Source organism: Furipterus horrens, unplaced genomic scaffold, assembly GCF_987537825.1.
Source record: "Furipterus horrens unplaced genomic scaffold, mFurHor1.1.pri manual_scaffold_17, whole genome shotgun sequence".
In the NCBI taxonomy this organism is placed as follows: domain Eukaryota; kingdom Metazoa; phylum Chordata; class Mammalia; order Chiroptera; family Furipteridae; genus Furipterus; species Furipterus horrens.
This window is the reverse complement of record NW_028327187.1, coordinates 10,986,680-10,999,500: the sequence shown is the minus strand read 5'-3', so window position 1 is coordinate 10,999,500 and position 12,821 is coordinate 10,986,680. Positions and strand designations below refer to the sequence as shown.

The window sequence follows — 12,821 nt, the reverse complement described above, 5'->3', positions numbered from 1 at the left end:
GTTACAGTTTCTTTGCGGTAAAATTTCCCAAAACTTTTCATGAACTAATGTGAATTACAATGCTCCAAAGAGGTATCTACAGAACGCAGTATTTCCAAAATGTATTTGACTCAAGAACCCCATTTTTATGACATTTTTTGTAATGCTAATGTTCTGAGGAAAAGCATTTAGGAAATGGTGAGGTGACCCCCTCCTACATTTCTAGTCCTATTTCCCATTAATTTCCCTACATAAATTGCCTGCTTAGGCCAAATAACTATCAGTCTCCCTAAGACATGCTCAGCCTCAAGCACAATCCAAGTTTTTATTTATTCTGTTCTGCCCATATAGAATGTCCTTCTCTTTCTCTGTACATCTATATATTTATAATTTTTATTGACAAAATTTACAATATTAAAATATCGCCAAGTTCATTCACAAAATTGTGCAACTATCACCAGTATCTTAACTCCAGAACATTTTCATCAGCCCAAGCAGAAACCCCATAACCATTAGCTATCATTCTCCATTACCCACTCCCCCAGCCCCTGGCAGCCACCAGTCTGCTTTCTATCTCTGTTGATTTGCCTATTCTGGACATTTCATATAACCTCTGTGTATCTAGATCTTAGTTACCCAAAGACCACGTTTGTTTGTTCAGTCATTTGTTCATTAATTCCATTAAAATCACAACGTCGTCAGATACTGTGCCAGGCTGTGAATATACAAAGGTGGATGAAATTTTGCCATGAAGGAACTCCCAACCTAGTGGAGGAGACAGACAATGCAGTGTGCTAAGTGCTGTTGCCCTGCAGTGCTAGGAACAGAGTGCCATAGGAATGAAGGGGTGGGAATGATAAACTGCGGAGAGTCAGGGAAGGCCTCACCGAATAGGTTGCATTTGACTAGTATTGATGGATCTGTTCATTCATTGATAAGTTCATTCAACAGATAACTATTGTACCCGTCATGTGCCAGGCACAGGGTTGGATTCTGGGGATGCAAAGATGAATATGCAAAATGCCAGCACCTCAAAGTGATTAACAGTCTGCAATTTCAAAACAGCCTGATAAGTTGTGCCCTGCCCGGTGTGGTTCAGTCAGTTGGAGCGTTGTCCCATACGCCAGAAGGCTGCAGGTTCAATTTCCGGTCAGGGCACATGGCTGACTTGCAGGTTCCGACCCTGGTTACAGCACGTATGAGAGGCAGCCGATTGATGTTTCTCCCTCACATCGACGTTTCTCTCCCCTTCTCTCTGCCTCCCTTCTCCTGTCTCTAAAATCAATAAAGCATGTCCTCGGGGGAGGGTAGAAAAACCCCCCTGCTAAGTTGTGTTAGAAGAATTTAACACTTGCTATGAGAACAGAGAGACGAGATGAACTTACTCTGCTTGTGCATTTGAAGAAGAAGTAGAAGTTTACCTAGTGGACAGGTATGGGGGTGGCATTTCAAGCAGAAAGACAAGACCTCCTCTGACTGCCAACCTAATGCTCGTTGCTTTCACCGAACAAGAGCACCTAGTGCCTGTGTTGCTCTGACCAGCCCTTAGTCACATGCTATGTGGAGTCCTTTTCCACGTGGGTACCTTGTCTCCCCAAAGGCACTCTGTGTCCCCCAGGGTAAGAGCTTTGTCTTGTCCCCCTTAGCGCCTTCGTTCTCATAATGTTTTATGCAATAATTTCTTATGGATCCCAACGAGTGAATTATAGCTGAGAACGTCATTGACGCTCTCGGGAAACCACTGGCCAGGTCTATCACATTTCCCCTTCCAAGGACCTGAGACCTGGTGTATAAATGAAGACCTTTAACAAGGAATGAGCGCATGGATGCTCCCCTTGTGGCCCACCTCCCATACAAGAACTGAGAAAGTTGCTCTCTAGACTAATCCTTTCCACTTCTGTGAAATCTTTTGATCAGCCATATTAAAGACACTCATAAGGCAAGGGGACTATATCAGAAATGTACCCTTTGTTCATAGCCAGGTAGATTTTGTCAACACTGAAGATTAATATTTATTAAAAGTTATAATCAGTTGATGTTAAGTAAGACTGATTACCTTCCATAACCAATTTTTGCCCTAAAGGCAAGAACTGAGTTTTCCTGGAGAAAGAGCTGCCTCAAGACTATAACGTTGAGCCCTGGCCAGTGTGACTTGATTGTGGTGCATGCCTGGGTTGCGGGTTCGGTCCCTGGTTGGGCCACATGCGAGAGGCACCCCATCAAAGTTTCTCTTTCTCTCTCCCTTCCCCTAAAATAAATAAAATCTTTTTTTAAAAAAGACTATAACATAGAAATCCTGCCTAACTTTCCAGCCTGCTGGCCTGCCTTACAGATTTCAGACTCAGCATTGCAACATCAACTCTTAGCTGAATTTATAGCCTGTTGGCCTACCCTACAGATTTCAAACTTGGCAGCCCCCACAATTGTGTGAGCCAGTTCCTTAAAATAAATCTGTGTGTGTGTGTGTGTGTGTTTGCAAAAAATAAAGATTAATATCTGACCAGCATGGCTCAGTGGGTTGGGTGTCATCCTTCAAAGAAAAAGGTCATAGGTTTGATTCCCAGTCGGGGCACATGCCTGGGTTGTGAGTCCATTGGGCTTGTAGGAGAGCAACCAATCAATGTTTCTCTCTCACATTGATCTTTCTCTCTCTTGTCTCTCTGTCTCTGTCTGCTCCTCTCTCCCTCCCTCCATTTCCCTCTCTAAATAAAAATAAAGAATAATATAATTTATGTTCCAAACACAGACTAATTTGGTGTCAAGGAAAGTAAAAGATTGAGTGAAAGTACTTCTTGACAGCCTTCTCTGAAAATTAGAGGTAGGTGTTGGGGAGTTCACTGCCTGAGGATAGCACCAAGGGAATCCTCAACCAGAATACAGGTTTTTCTCCTGCTTCAGGGAGAGCAGGACAGTCCAGGAGGCCTGAGTTAGAATTCATGTCACCTCAGGCTGCCTTCTTGGCGTTTGCAGAGCGCCCTGTTATTTAATGCCAGTGGTATGCAGTACTGATACAGTCAGTAGCTGTGATAGTCAAGACACTGTTCTTGGATTTCAGGAAGGCTACCCAGAAGTGGAGGTTCTCTGGCTGATGATCATGGCCTGGAATACCGGCATATACATGTATGGCTCGGGAAAGTACGTAATGGCTGAAAAATGGTGTGGCCTGGCATTGCGTTTTGTTGACTACCTTGGCTCCTTCAAGAGAGTCTATGAAACTCAGGTGAGCAGGGAGAGGGCTCCAAGGCTCCCAGTAAGGGCTTGGCATTACCCTCCTTGGCTGGGAAAAGACTTGGGCATGGTTCCTCCCAGCAGTTCTATGGAGCTGCAAGAGTTAGGGAGTGGTACACAGGGATTTCTTAAAGGGAAAACCAGGAAGGGTAGTGAGCAGGCGACTCGGGGACAGCAAATGGCATCTAATTCAGACAAACACCAGGAGTGAGCTCTGGAGAGAGGCGTCCCCGTCGGTGCCAGTGTGCAGGGAAGCAGCAGCCTCTGTGGCTGTTTAAAGAGGTATTTTCTCCTGGAACTATTCTGAGTTGCAGACGTCCAGGCCATGAAGCCAACCAGGAGAGGCTTGGTGGAGAAAATGTCTCGTTAGCAAAGAAGAGCAAAGGATCATTTATGTTTTAGGTAGCTTCTCCTATAGGATTAGCTGTAGGTCCCTAGAAAACAGCCCCAGTGTGATGCGGTCCCTCTTCCCCAAGAGAGTACTGTCTTTTCTTCCCATGTGGCTCAGGTGCAGGTCAGACTCGTGCTGTCACCATGGGTTGGGGAGGCTTTTCCACGTATCCTTTCCCCTCAAGAAATCTTTCTGCTAATCTCCTCCCAGGTGAACATCCTGTACCAGGAGCTGATGGAAACACTGAACAAGAGAAGACGCCCTCTCTCTTCCACAAAGTAACTGAAAGCCGAACAAGCAGACAAGCTACCAGCAGCTGGAGGAGAAGGCGCATGGTCCTGAGACATTAGCTATTTCAATTGTTAAACTTTTCTTTTGTTTTCTCAGGCCCTGTTTTTTGATTTTGTTTTTTCATGTTTAAATAAAGAGCATCCCAAAACTGCTGTGTCGAGCTCATTTCCAAAGGGCTTACAATTACGTATGGAAGTAGCCCATTGTGAAAGCGGGCTGATTATCTAGGAAGGCATTTCGATCATTGATCCTCTGTGGTTCCACAGAACTGCAGGAGTTAGGGGATCCTTGCCCCTCTTGTGAACAAAAAGAATGTTCATCCCAGTCCCACACAGGTGGTATTTTACTCCAGAAGTGCCCAATTCCCAATACCTGGAGATAACAGAGAGCCAGGCTCTTTCATCAGAAGGACCTTAGTGGTCCTCAGGCACAGCACTGACTGGATTCATGAAATGTCTTTGCGACCTTCTTGAGCATTGATTGTCCGGTCTGTGTTAGAACACATCCCATGACAGGGACTCCCAACGTCACTCAATCCACCTTTTTGCCCATTTCATTGGTGAAAAGCCCTCCTGCGTACTGAACAGAAATTTGTCTCCCGGTACCAAGGGTGCTTCCTCTGTCCCACATGCCCTTTGGAGAAGTGAAGACAGAAGCCAGACCCCTTGGCTGTGCCTCATATGATACGGTCACCTCACCTTCCAAGAGCCAACTCCCATGTTCCAGGGAGGTCTGACCCACACAGTCCACAGCCTCATTCTGGCTGGACTTGCACTTGTATACTGTAAGATTCCCACCACCAACCCCCATCCACCATTGGTTTGTAAACATTTTCAAATTTTTGACTTTTGAAATACTTCCATATTTACAGAGAAGTTGCAAGTAAGCACAAATAATTGCCACACATCCTTCGCCCAGATTCCCTAGCTGTTAACAATTTACCACATTGCCTTATCACTCCCTGGGTGTGTGCTTCTTTCTGAACTGACAGTAGTTTGCAGACATTGTGCTCCATTACCCTTTGCTCACTGTTTATTCCTAAAAACAGATACTCTTCTACATGACCACAGGACAGCCATCAAAATTAGGAAATAAGCAATGATACAATTCTACCACCAATCTATAGGCCTCATTCGAATTTCACTGATTGTCCTGATAGTCCCTCATTAGTTGCATTTAGTTGCCAGGTCTCTCTCATCACCTGCAAAACAACAGTTCCTCTGTCTTTCCTTATCCTTCATGACCTTGATATTTTTGAAGAGTACAGGCTAACTTTGTAGCGTGAACCTCAATGTGGATGTGTCTGATGTTTCCTAAAGATTAGATTCAGTTGGTGCGTTTTGGGTAAGAATATAGCAGTCCCTCTCTATATCGCGGCTCACTTTATTGTGGCCTCACGGTATCATGGGATTTTTAAAAATATATTTAATTATCGCAGATTTTTTGCTATATCGCGGGATTTTGCAGTACTGTATACGTATGTTGTTAAAGTGATGTAGGTTTAAGAGAGTAGAATATGTTTAAGAACATTAGTGTTTATAAAAGTGTGGAAAAGGTTAATAAGGGAGTGGGAAAGGTTAATAAAGGACTGGGAACAGTTTATAAGTGTGTGGGAAGGGTTTCTAAAGCCTTACAATATATATAAATACTAAAATAAATGTAAGGTTCCTACTTCACGGATTTTCACCTATCACGGGGAGTGAGTGGGTCTAGAACGTAATACCCGCGATAAGTGAGGGAATACTGTACCACAAAAGTGGTATATTCTCAGTGCAGTGTACCAGCAGGCACAAGGTCAGTTTGTCCCATCCCTCATTAAAGTTAACGTGGTGTCTACCATGTACCTAGTAACTGATAAGTAGATATGAACAACCTTCTGGAGGGTATTTGAGACCAAATATTCTGTTTCTCATTAAACCTGCACTCACTAGTTCTGGCATCCATTGATGATCCTTGCCTGAGTTAACTTACTGTGATGGTTGCTAAATGGATTTTTGAATGTCCATCATTCCCTTTTTATTAGTTGGCATTAGGTAGAGCATTTTCTTCTCCCTTATTCATGTTTTAAAATTTTTTAATACAGACTAATGGGCTTCTCTTTTACTTAACGAGTTATTCACTGTTATTTCTCAAAGCTGGTTCCTACATCCCTTTGACATGTCCCCCTCATTCTTTGAACACTTCCTTTGTGACACAATAAGATGCTCTAAACTCATCTTTTTCCCCTGTCCCAGTACTAGAATTCCTTTCATGGAAAAGAGTAGTTAGTGCTGAAGATGTGGGTGCTAGGGATACTCACTACTACAAGAGTGCCATTGTTTCTAGGTCCTCTCAGTGGACAGAACTAGGAAATACATGTACATATGTGTATATACATATACACATATAGGCATATATGAGGTCTGTCCAGAAGGTATCCAGCCATGTAATATGAAAAACACATATTGAAGAAGATACAAGAAACATTGTACAAAGGACAAGGACACCTCAGTCGCCTTCAAAGTAGGCACCTTGGGACCTCACACAGTTCTCCCAATTGCCATCAGCTGCCCTGTCATATTTTCTGAATCTCACCGACAGTCTGAAATCTCTTCCCTTTCAAAAGTGATTTTAGTTTTGGGAAAAGCCAGAAGTCACAGGGCACCAAATCTGGGCTGAAGGGTGCTGAGTCACCTGGGTGAGTTGATGTTTTGCCAAAAAACTGCAAGAGCCCTGGGCTGGTGTGGCTCAGTGGATTGAGTGCTGGCCTGTAAACAGAAGGGGTGCCAGTTCGATTCCTGGTTGGGGCACATGCCTGGGTTGTGGGCCAAGTCCCCAGTTGGGGTATGCAAGAGGCGACTGATCAGTGTGTCTCTCACACCTCAATGTTTCTGTCCCTCTCTTCCTCCCTCGCCCTCTTTCCAAAAATAAAATCTTTTAAAAAAACCCTGCATGAGACGTGATGCACGAGCGAGTGCATTATCATGATGAAGCTGCCAATCAGCAGTTGCCCATAGCTGAGGCCACTCAGCAAGAATCCCGGGAGACACCAAGGTCAGTTGCCACCCATTGGGTGCCCATGGGCCTTGGCGGTGAGGTGGGGTCTCAGGGAGGTGTCAGGGCGAAGCCAGCAGGGTTCATCAGGTACAAGCAGACCAAGGTCTGGCTGTGTGAAGGGAGGGCTCTACACAGGAACAGTGGCACCAGTCTGGCATGGGAGGGCAAAATGGCCCTTGCCCTAGAGCCACACAACTCAAGTCTGTTTGCAGTTCTGTCCAAATCTCGAGAGCCCTAGGTCAGTAGGACATGGCTGCCAAAAGTCCGCAGGATAGGGCTAGTGCGTCCCCCACGGTGGGATGGCGCCAGTCACGCTCGCAGGGAGGGGGAGAGTGGCCCTCTCCCCAGAGTCACACAATTCAGTCTGACGCCCTCTGAGTCTGCAGAGACCTGGTCAGCTGACTCCTCTGCAGGGTGGGGCCAGTGCATTCCCCAGTCTGAGGCCATGCAGAGGGGAGTGCTTGACCCAGGAAAGATGGCATCTATACTGTATGAGAGGGACTCAGCACAGGGACCCTGAAGTTGTCCCTTCACTCCCTCCTCAGAGCCACACAACCAAGTCTGTCCTCGTGGGACTCCCATCCACTCCAATCCACCTTTATTTGCCGGAGCCCAGGGTGAGTGGTTGCGAATGAGATTTGTGCACTGACCTTTTAAGGGCGTGCCTCTGTCTCTAGCAGATTCCCATCTCTCCCTGGTGGTCAGAATCCCTGCTGATTTTCACAGGCAGATGTTATGTGGGCTCCTTTTCCTGGCTTTGGTGCTCTGGGCTGCGGGGCCCAGCACTCCTTTATGGGTGAGGTCTGTCCGGATTCTCAGCTGCCTCACATGGGTGCGGGAGCAGCCCTTTCGCAGCTCTGTCCTTCTGTAAATCCTTGGTTATAAAACCTGTTCAGCTGGTCTTTAGTTGGTTATTAAGGTTAATTGTTCTATAATTTACGTGTAATACTGCCCCCTACTATGCCACCATCTTGAATCCCCTGTGCTTCCAGTATTTTTTAAACTAAAAGAGTTGATAATTTTATTTTCACATTTCACAATACAAATGAAAATTGTCCTTTTTTGTTCCTCTACGCCCCTTCCACACCATTCCCTCTTTGACAGGAAAACGGAATGAGTCTTCCTTGTCATGCTATTAGAAAACACCCAGAGACAGTACCACAATCTCCTGGTGAAGCAGAACAAGTAATATAACACTGAGAGAAAGAGGCTCCCTCTCTCCTTGTCTGTCTGGTCGAGTCATTCCTGGCCGAGTAGGCGCCACCACGAGATGGGCGGGAGGTATCATTATTGGGGGCTCAGCCATCATTGGCATGTGCCCTCCCACAGGTGGCCTCATTCCAAGAGCAGGTCCCACTGGTATCCCAGGAGGAGGAGTACCCATCATTGGCATCATGGGAGGGCCCCCCATATGGGATGCTGGTATCATACCAGAGTGAGGAGGACCCAGAAGACTGGGGGGAGGTGGGATCCTTGCCCCTGCAGGAGGAGGAGCAGAGAATGGAGTCGGAGGTATCTTTTCTGCTGGAAGGCTGCAGTTGTTTTGTCAATTAAACTCTGAGCCTGCTCCCCCATCCATCTCTGATACTAGTCGTTCACATGCTTTTTGTGTTTCCTACGCTGCAGGGTATGTCTCACAGGTGAAGACTCATGGAGGAGAGATGCATCGCAGTAGCCACAATTAAACTTGGGCACGCTGCTCTGCAGGCCACTGGCCACTCCATTCTGCACCGCCAGACCCCATTTCTTCCCTCTAAGGGCACTTACCACCATTCAATTGCTCTTGACAATCGTTCTTTTCAGATAGTCTCTGTTATGTTGGTATCTCTCTCGGACCCCCCATTACCTGCATATTTGGTCAGCATGCCATCCAATGTCTTTATCCAAATAAATAATAAAACATACTGAAAAGGAGAAGCCAGAGACAAAGTTTGGTAACATGCCTTGAAGTCCTACCTCCAAATTCATTCATTTATGCAACAAGCAATTCTTGAATACTTTCTACTATGTACTGGACACCACTATACACACTGGGGATAAAGTCATGAGCAAAACATAGGACAAAGTCTCTCTTTTGAAGAGCTTTCTTCTGAGTGGTGGTGACAGATAATAAACTATTACATAAATAAAAACATTGAACCCTTAAGTAGTAGACTTTGGGCTGATTATTCACTCATTCAATAACCGTACTATCTATATTTTCCAACTTTTTCACAAGGATATCACAATTGACTTTGTCAGCACCTTCTGGGAATCCATTCCTCTGCTTTACCCATGTATATTTACTGAGGCTATTTCAGAAATGAAAATGAGTTTAGTCTGTCTTGAACTATTCTTAGGTAAAGGGTTTTATAAACCTTTTGTGATCACTACTTCCCTTCTAGGTCTCATGCAAACTATCTCATCCCATAATGTATTCTAGAACCTGTCTAACACTTATGTTACCTATCATCTTTCTTTTAAATAGGAGCATATGGCCCCAACAAGTGTGGCTTAGTTGGTTGGGCATCGTCCCACAAAGCAAAAGGTCACGGGTTCGATTCTTAGTCAGGATACATGTCTGGGTTGCAGGTTTGGGTCCCCAGTTGGGGTACATACAAGAGGCAACTGATCGATGTTTCTGTCTCACATCAGTGTTTCTCTCCCTCTCTGTCTCCCTCCCTTCCCATCTCTCTAAAAATAAATAAGTTACATTAAAAATAAATAAATAAAATAAATAAATAAAAAGGAGCATATATCTTTCTCTAGGCGTCCAGCATCTTCTTTTTAAGATGAAGAATTTTTAAAAATATTATGAGATCTGTGATTTATTTTATTTTATTTTATTTATGTGTTTTTAGAGAGAGGGGACAGGAGAGAGGGAAACATCACTGTGTGGTTGCCTCTCACGCGCCCCCTACTGGAAACCTGGTATGCAACCTAGTCATGTGCCCTGACTGGGAATCCCAGCATCTTTCTTATTCGCCGTGGTTCCCCAAAGGTTACAGAACAGTGCAGAGATCTCATCTACAGTTTCTCCCAATATCCTGAAATATAATTTGTCTGGATGCAGAGACAAAATCATTTAAAGCACCTTGATGCTTTCTTACAACTTCTTATTTACTAGGCTCCTCAGTTCCGTCTTGTCTGCTTGACCCATTTCAGCCTGATGGCAGAGAAGACTAAAGCAAAGTGGGAATTAAAGAGTTCCTCTTTGTCTTTGTCATCTGCAACATGATGCCATTTCACTTTTCCTTTTATATCCCATGGTACTATTGGAATTATTTTTACATGTACTTATATTATGTTTGAAAACTAATTTTGATTAAAACAAAACTCTCTGCCCCAACATGCAGACTTTAGGACTTCCTTCATTTGTTTCTTGATGTGAACTAAACTGAAAACCTCTATTTCTTACTCCTAGAATAAGCTTGTTTGGGGCCAGGTCTTCCCGATAGGCTGTTGGCTGTTCCATCTGACTCTTTCATATTCATCCTTGGTCAGATGCCCTTCTGTCCACCTTTTTAATGTCTCACCATCAAAGAACTCTCCATGGATTTACCTCACTTTCTTTAGATACCTTTCCTTTTACTTCTTCATTAAAACACTTCACATCGTAAAGCATATGATTCTCTAACTATGCTGTACACTTGAAACTAATACAAAATAATATTTAATGTCAAGTGTAATTGAAAAATAAAAACAATAAAGCTAGATCTATTCAGCCCCTGCTCTTTCTCTGCCCTCATGCTACTTTTCTTTTCTCTGAACTGTTTGATGTGCTTTCTTGAACCCTGGAACCAAATCTCTTATGTCTAGCCTTAAGCACTCAGAAACTCTGTGCTAATACGGTTGCTCTTCAGGTTTCCACTTGACCAATCAGTTCTTCATTGTTGGTCAGAATTAGGTTACGAAAAGCCAACAGTCCATCTTGTTGATTTCTTTCCTTGCTGAGGGGTAATACTGTCAGCAAGACAAGTATAGAATTTCTCAATGTTCTGCTTTTAGGCAAATGAAACTGAGAGCAACCCTGCACAGTCAGTCCCTCACTGCTGCTACATCTTGCCCTGTGCCACGTCCATGATCCGCATCAGGAATACTGTACACCATCCATTTCCCCCCCTGGTGCAGGCGTCATGTACTTGCACTTTATCACTCCTGTTTCTTTCTCCTTTTAACTCCACCAAAAATTCAGCAGAGGGCTCTGTCCTCACACCTGTGGATTTCTCTGCATATAACACAATGTTACCTCCCATTCTCAAGAGCATCTTTCTTTTTCAACAACGTGCTTTTCCTGATGCCAAATTCTAGTTCTAAATTTCATTCCTCCCAGTCTTAATGATCTTTTGGGATGATATGTATTACCTTGAGTTAAGAATTCCAGTTCAGGAACTTCTGGCCAAGATGGAGGCGTAGACAGACACACTGCATCTCCCTCCACAACTAAGAAGGAATACAACTACCTCAAAACTAGAGACAACCAGAAGTTCCAGAAAACTGAGCTGCATGGAAGTCCAGCAAACAAAAATGTAAAGAGGAAATACTCATCCAGACATGTAGGAGGGGTGGAGCTGGGGCGGAGAGGATGTGGTGTGGTGGTGGCAGCAGTGGCGGAAGCGGCAGGCTGGCAGAAAGCGCAGTCACATGTTTTAAAAAGTCAGGAGGGACACCTGGGGAGTGTTCCCAGCTCCTCACCAGACCTCACAGCCCACGGTCCCAGCACTGGGGAAAATCAAACTTCATTGCTTCTGACTGTGCAAACCAGTGGGGGTTGAGGTGGAGGAAGAAACAGCTGGTCTCTCAGTAGAGTCCGCTTATTTAAAGGGCCCCTACAGTCCCAGAACATCCGCAGACCCACCCACTCTGGGAACGACGGCTAGGGCAACAGCTATAGAAGCGCCAGTCCCATGCGGAAGTGGGAGAAGTGCCTGGAAAAGGGGCGAGTGCTGAGCAAGTGACATTGTTCCCTCTCAGACCCCTCCCCCACATAGAGTGCCACAGTGTGGTGAAACAGGTCGCCCTGTACTGATAAATCCCTAAGGCTCCACCCCTTACAAAGTAACAGGTGCAACAGCTCTACCTAAGACACAGAGGCAAACAAACACAGGAGCCTGTCAAGATGAGGAGACAGAGAAGTATGGCCAAAAAGGGGGAATGGATCAAGGTTCCAGTGGGAGAACTAAGCGATGAGGAGATAGCCAACCTCACAGACGAGGAGATAGCCAACCTAACAGATGTAGAGTTCAAAACAGTGGTGATAAAGATGCTCACAGGTTTGACAGATATGCTTGAGTACGGCAAACGCATAGGGGAAGAAGTGAAGTCTACGCTAAATAAAACGAAGGAAAATCCACACAAAATCAGTGGTTAGGGGAAGAAAACTGGAGTTCAAGCCAATGATTTGGAACATAAGAAGGAAAAAAAACAGTCAACCAGTGCAGAATGAGGAAGCAAGAATTGGAAAAAAACCAGGAGAGGCTTAGAAATCTCTGGGACAACTCTAAATGTGCCAACATCCAAACCACAGGGGAGCCAGAAGAGGAAGAGCAAGAAATTGAAAGCTTATGTGGGAAAATAATGAAGGAAAACTCCCCATATTTGGTGAAGGAAATAGACATAAAAGTCCAAGAAGCACAGAGTCCTAAACAAGATAAACCTGAAAGGGACCACACCAAGACACATCATAAATAAAATGCCAAAGGTTCAAGATAAAGAGAGGATCATAAGAGTAGCAAGAAAATAGCAGAGAGTTACCTACAAAGGGGTTCCTATAAGACTATCAGCTGATTTCTCAAAAGAAACTTTCCAGGCAAGAAGGGACTGGCAAGCAGTATTCAAGGTGACGAAAAGCAAGGACCTACAATCAAGATTACTCTATCCAGCTGAGCTATCATTTAGAATGGAAGGGCAGATAAAG

At 44.6% G+C, this 12,821-nt stretch overlaps 1 protein-coding gene and 1 pseudogene across 1 annotated transcript in view; one reads left to right on the top strand and one right to left on the bottom strand.

Annotated features, from left to right (window-relative positions):
* TEX11 (testis expressed 11) overlaps positions 1-3,917 on the top strand; it is a 118,589-nt gene extending 114,672 nt beyond the window's left edge. The window contains exons 28-29 of the mRNA XM_090264013.1: positions 3,035-3,199; positions 3,809-3,917. Coding sequence (XP_090120139.1) covers positions 3,035-3,199; positions 3,809-3,880 — 237 coding nt within the window. The 3' untranslated portion in view covers positions 3,881-3,917. The remainder of the gene's footprint in view (positions 1-3,034; positions 3,200-3,808) is intronic.
* A 4,143-nt stretch (positions 3,918-8,060) lies between these two features.
* On the bottom strand, positions 8,061-8,698 carry LOC149990489 (U1 small nuclear ribonucleoprotein C pseudogene; annotated as a pseudogene).
* Between the last annotated feature and the right edge of the window lie 4,123 nt (positions 8,699-12,821).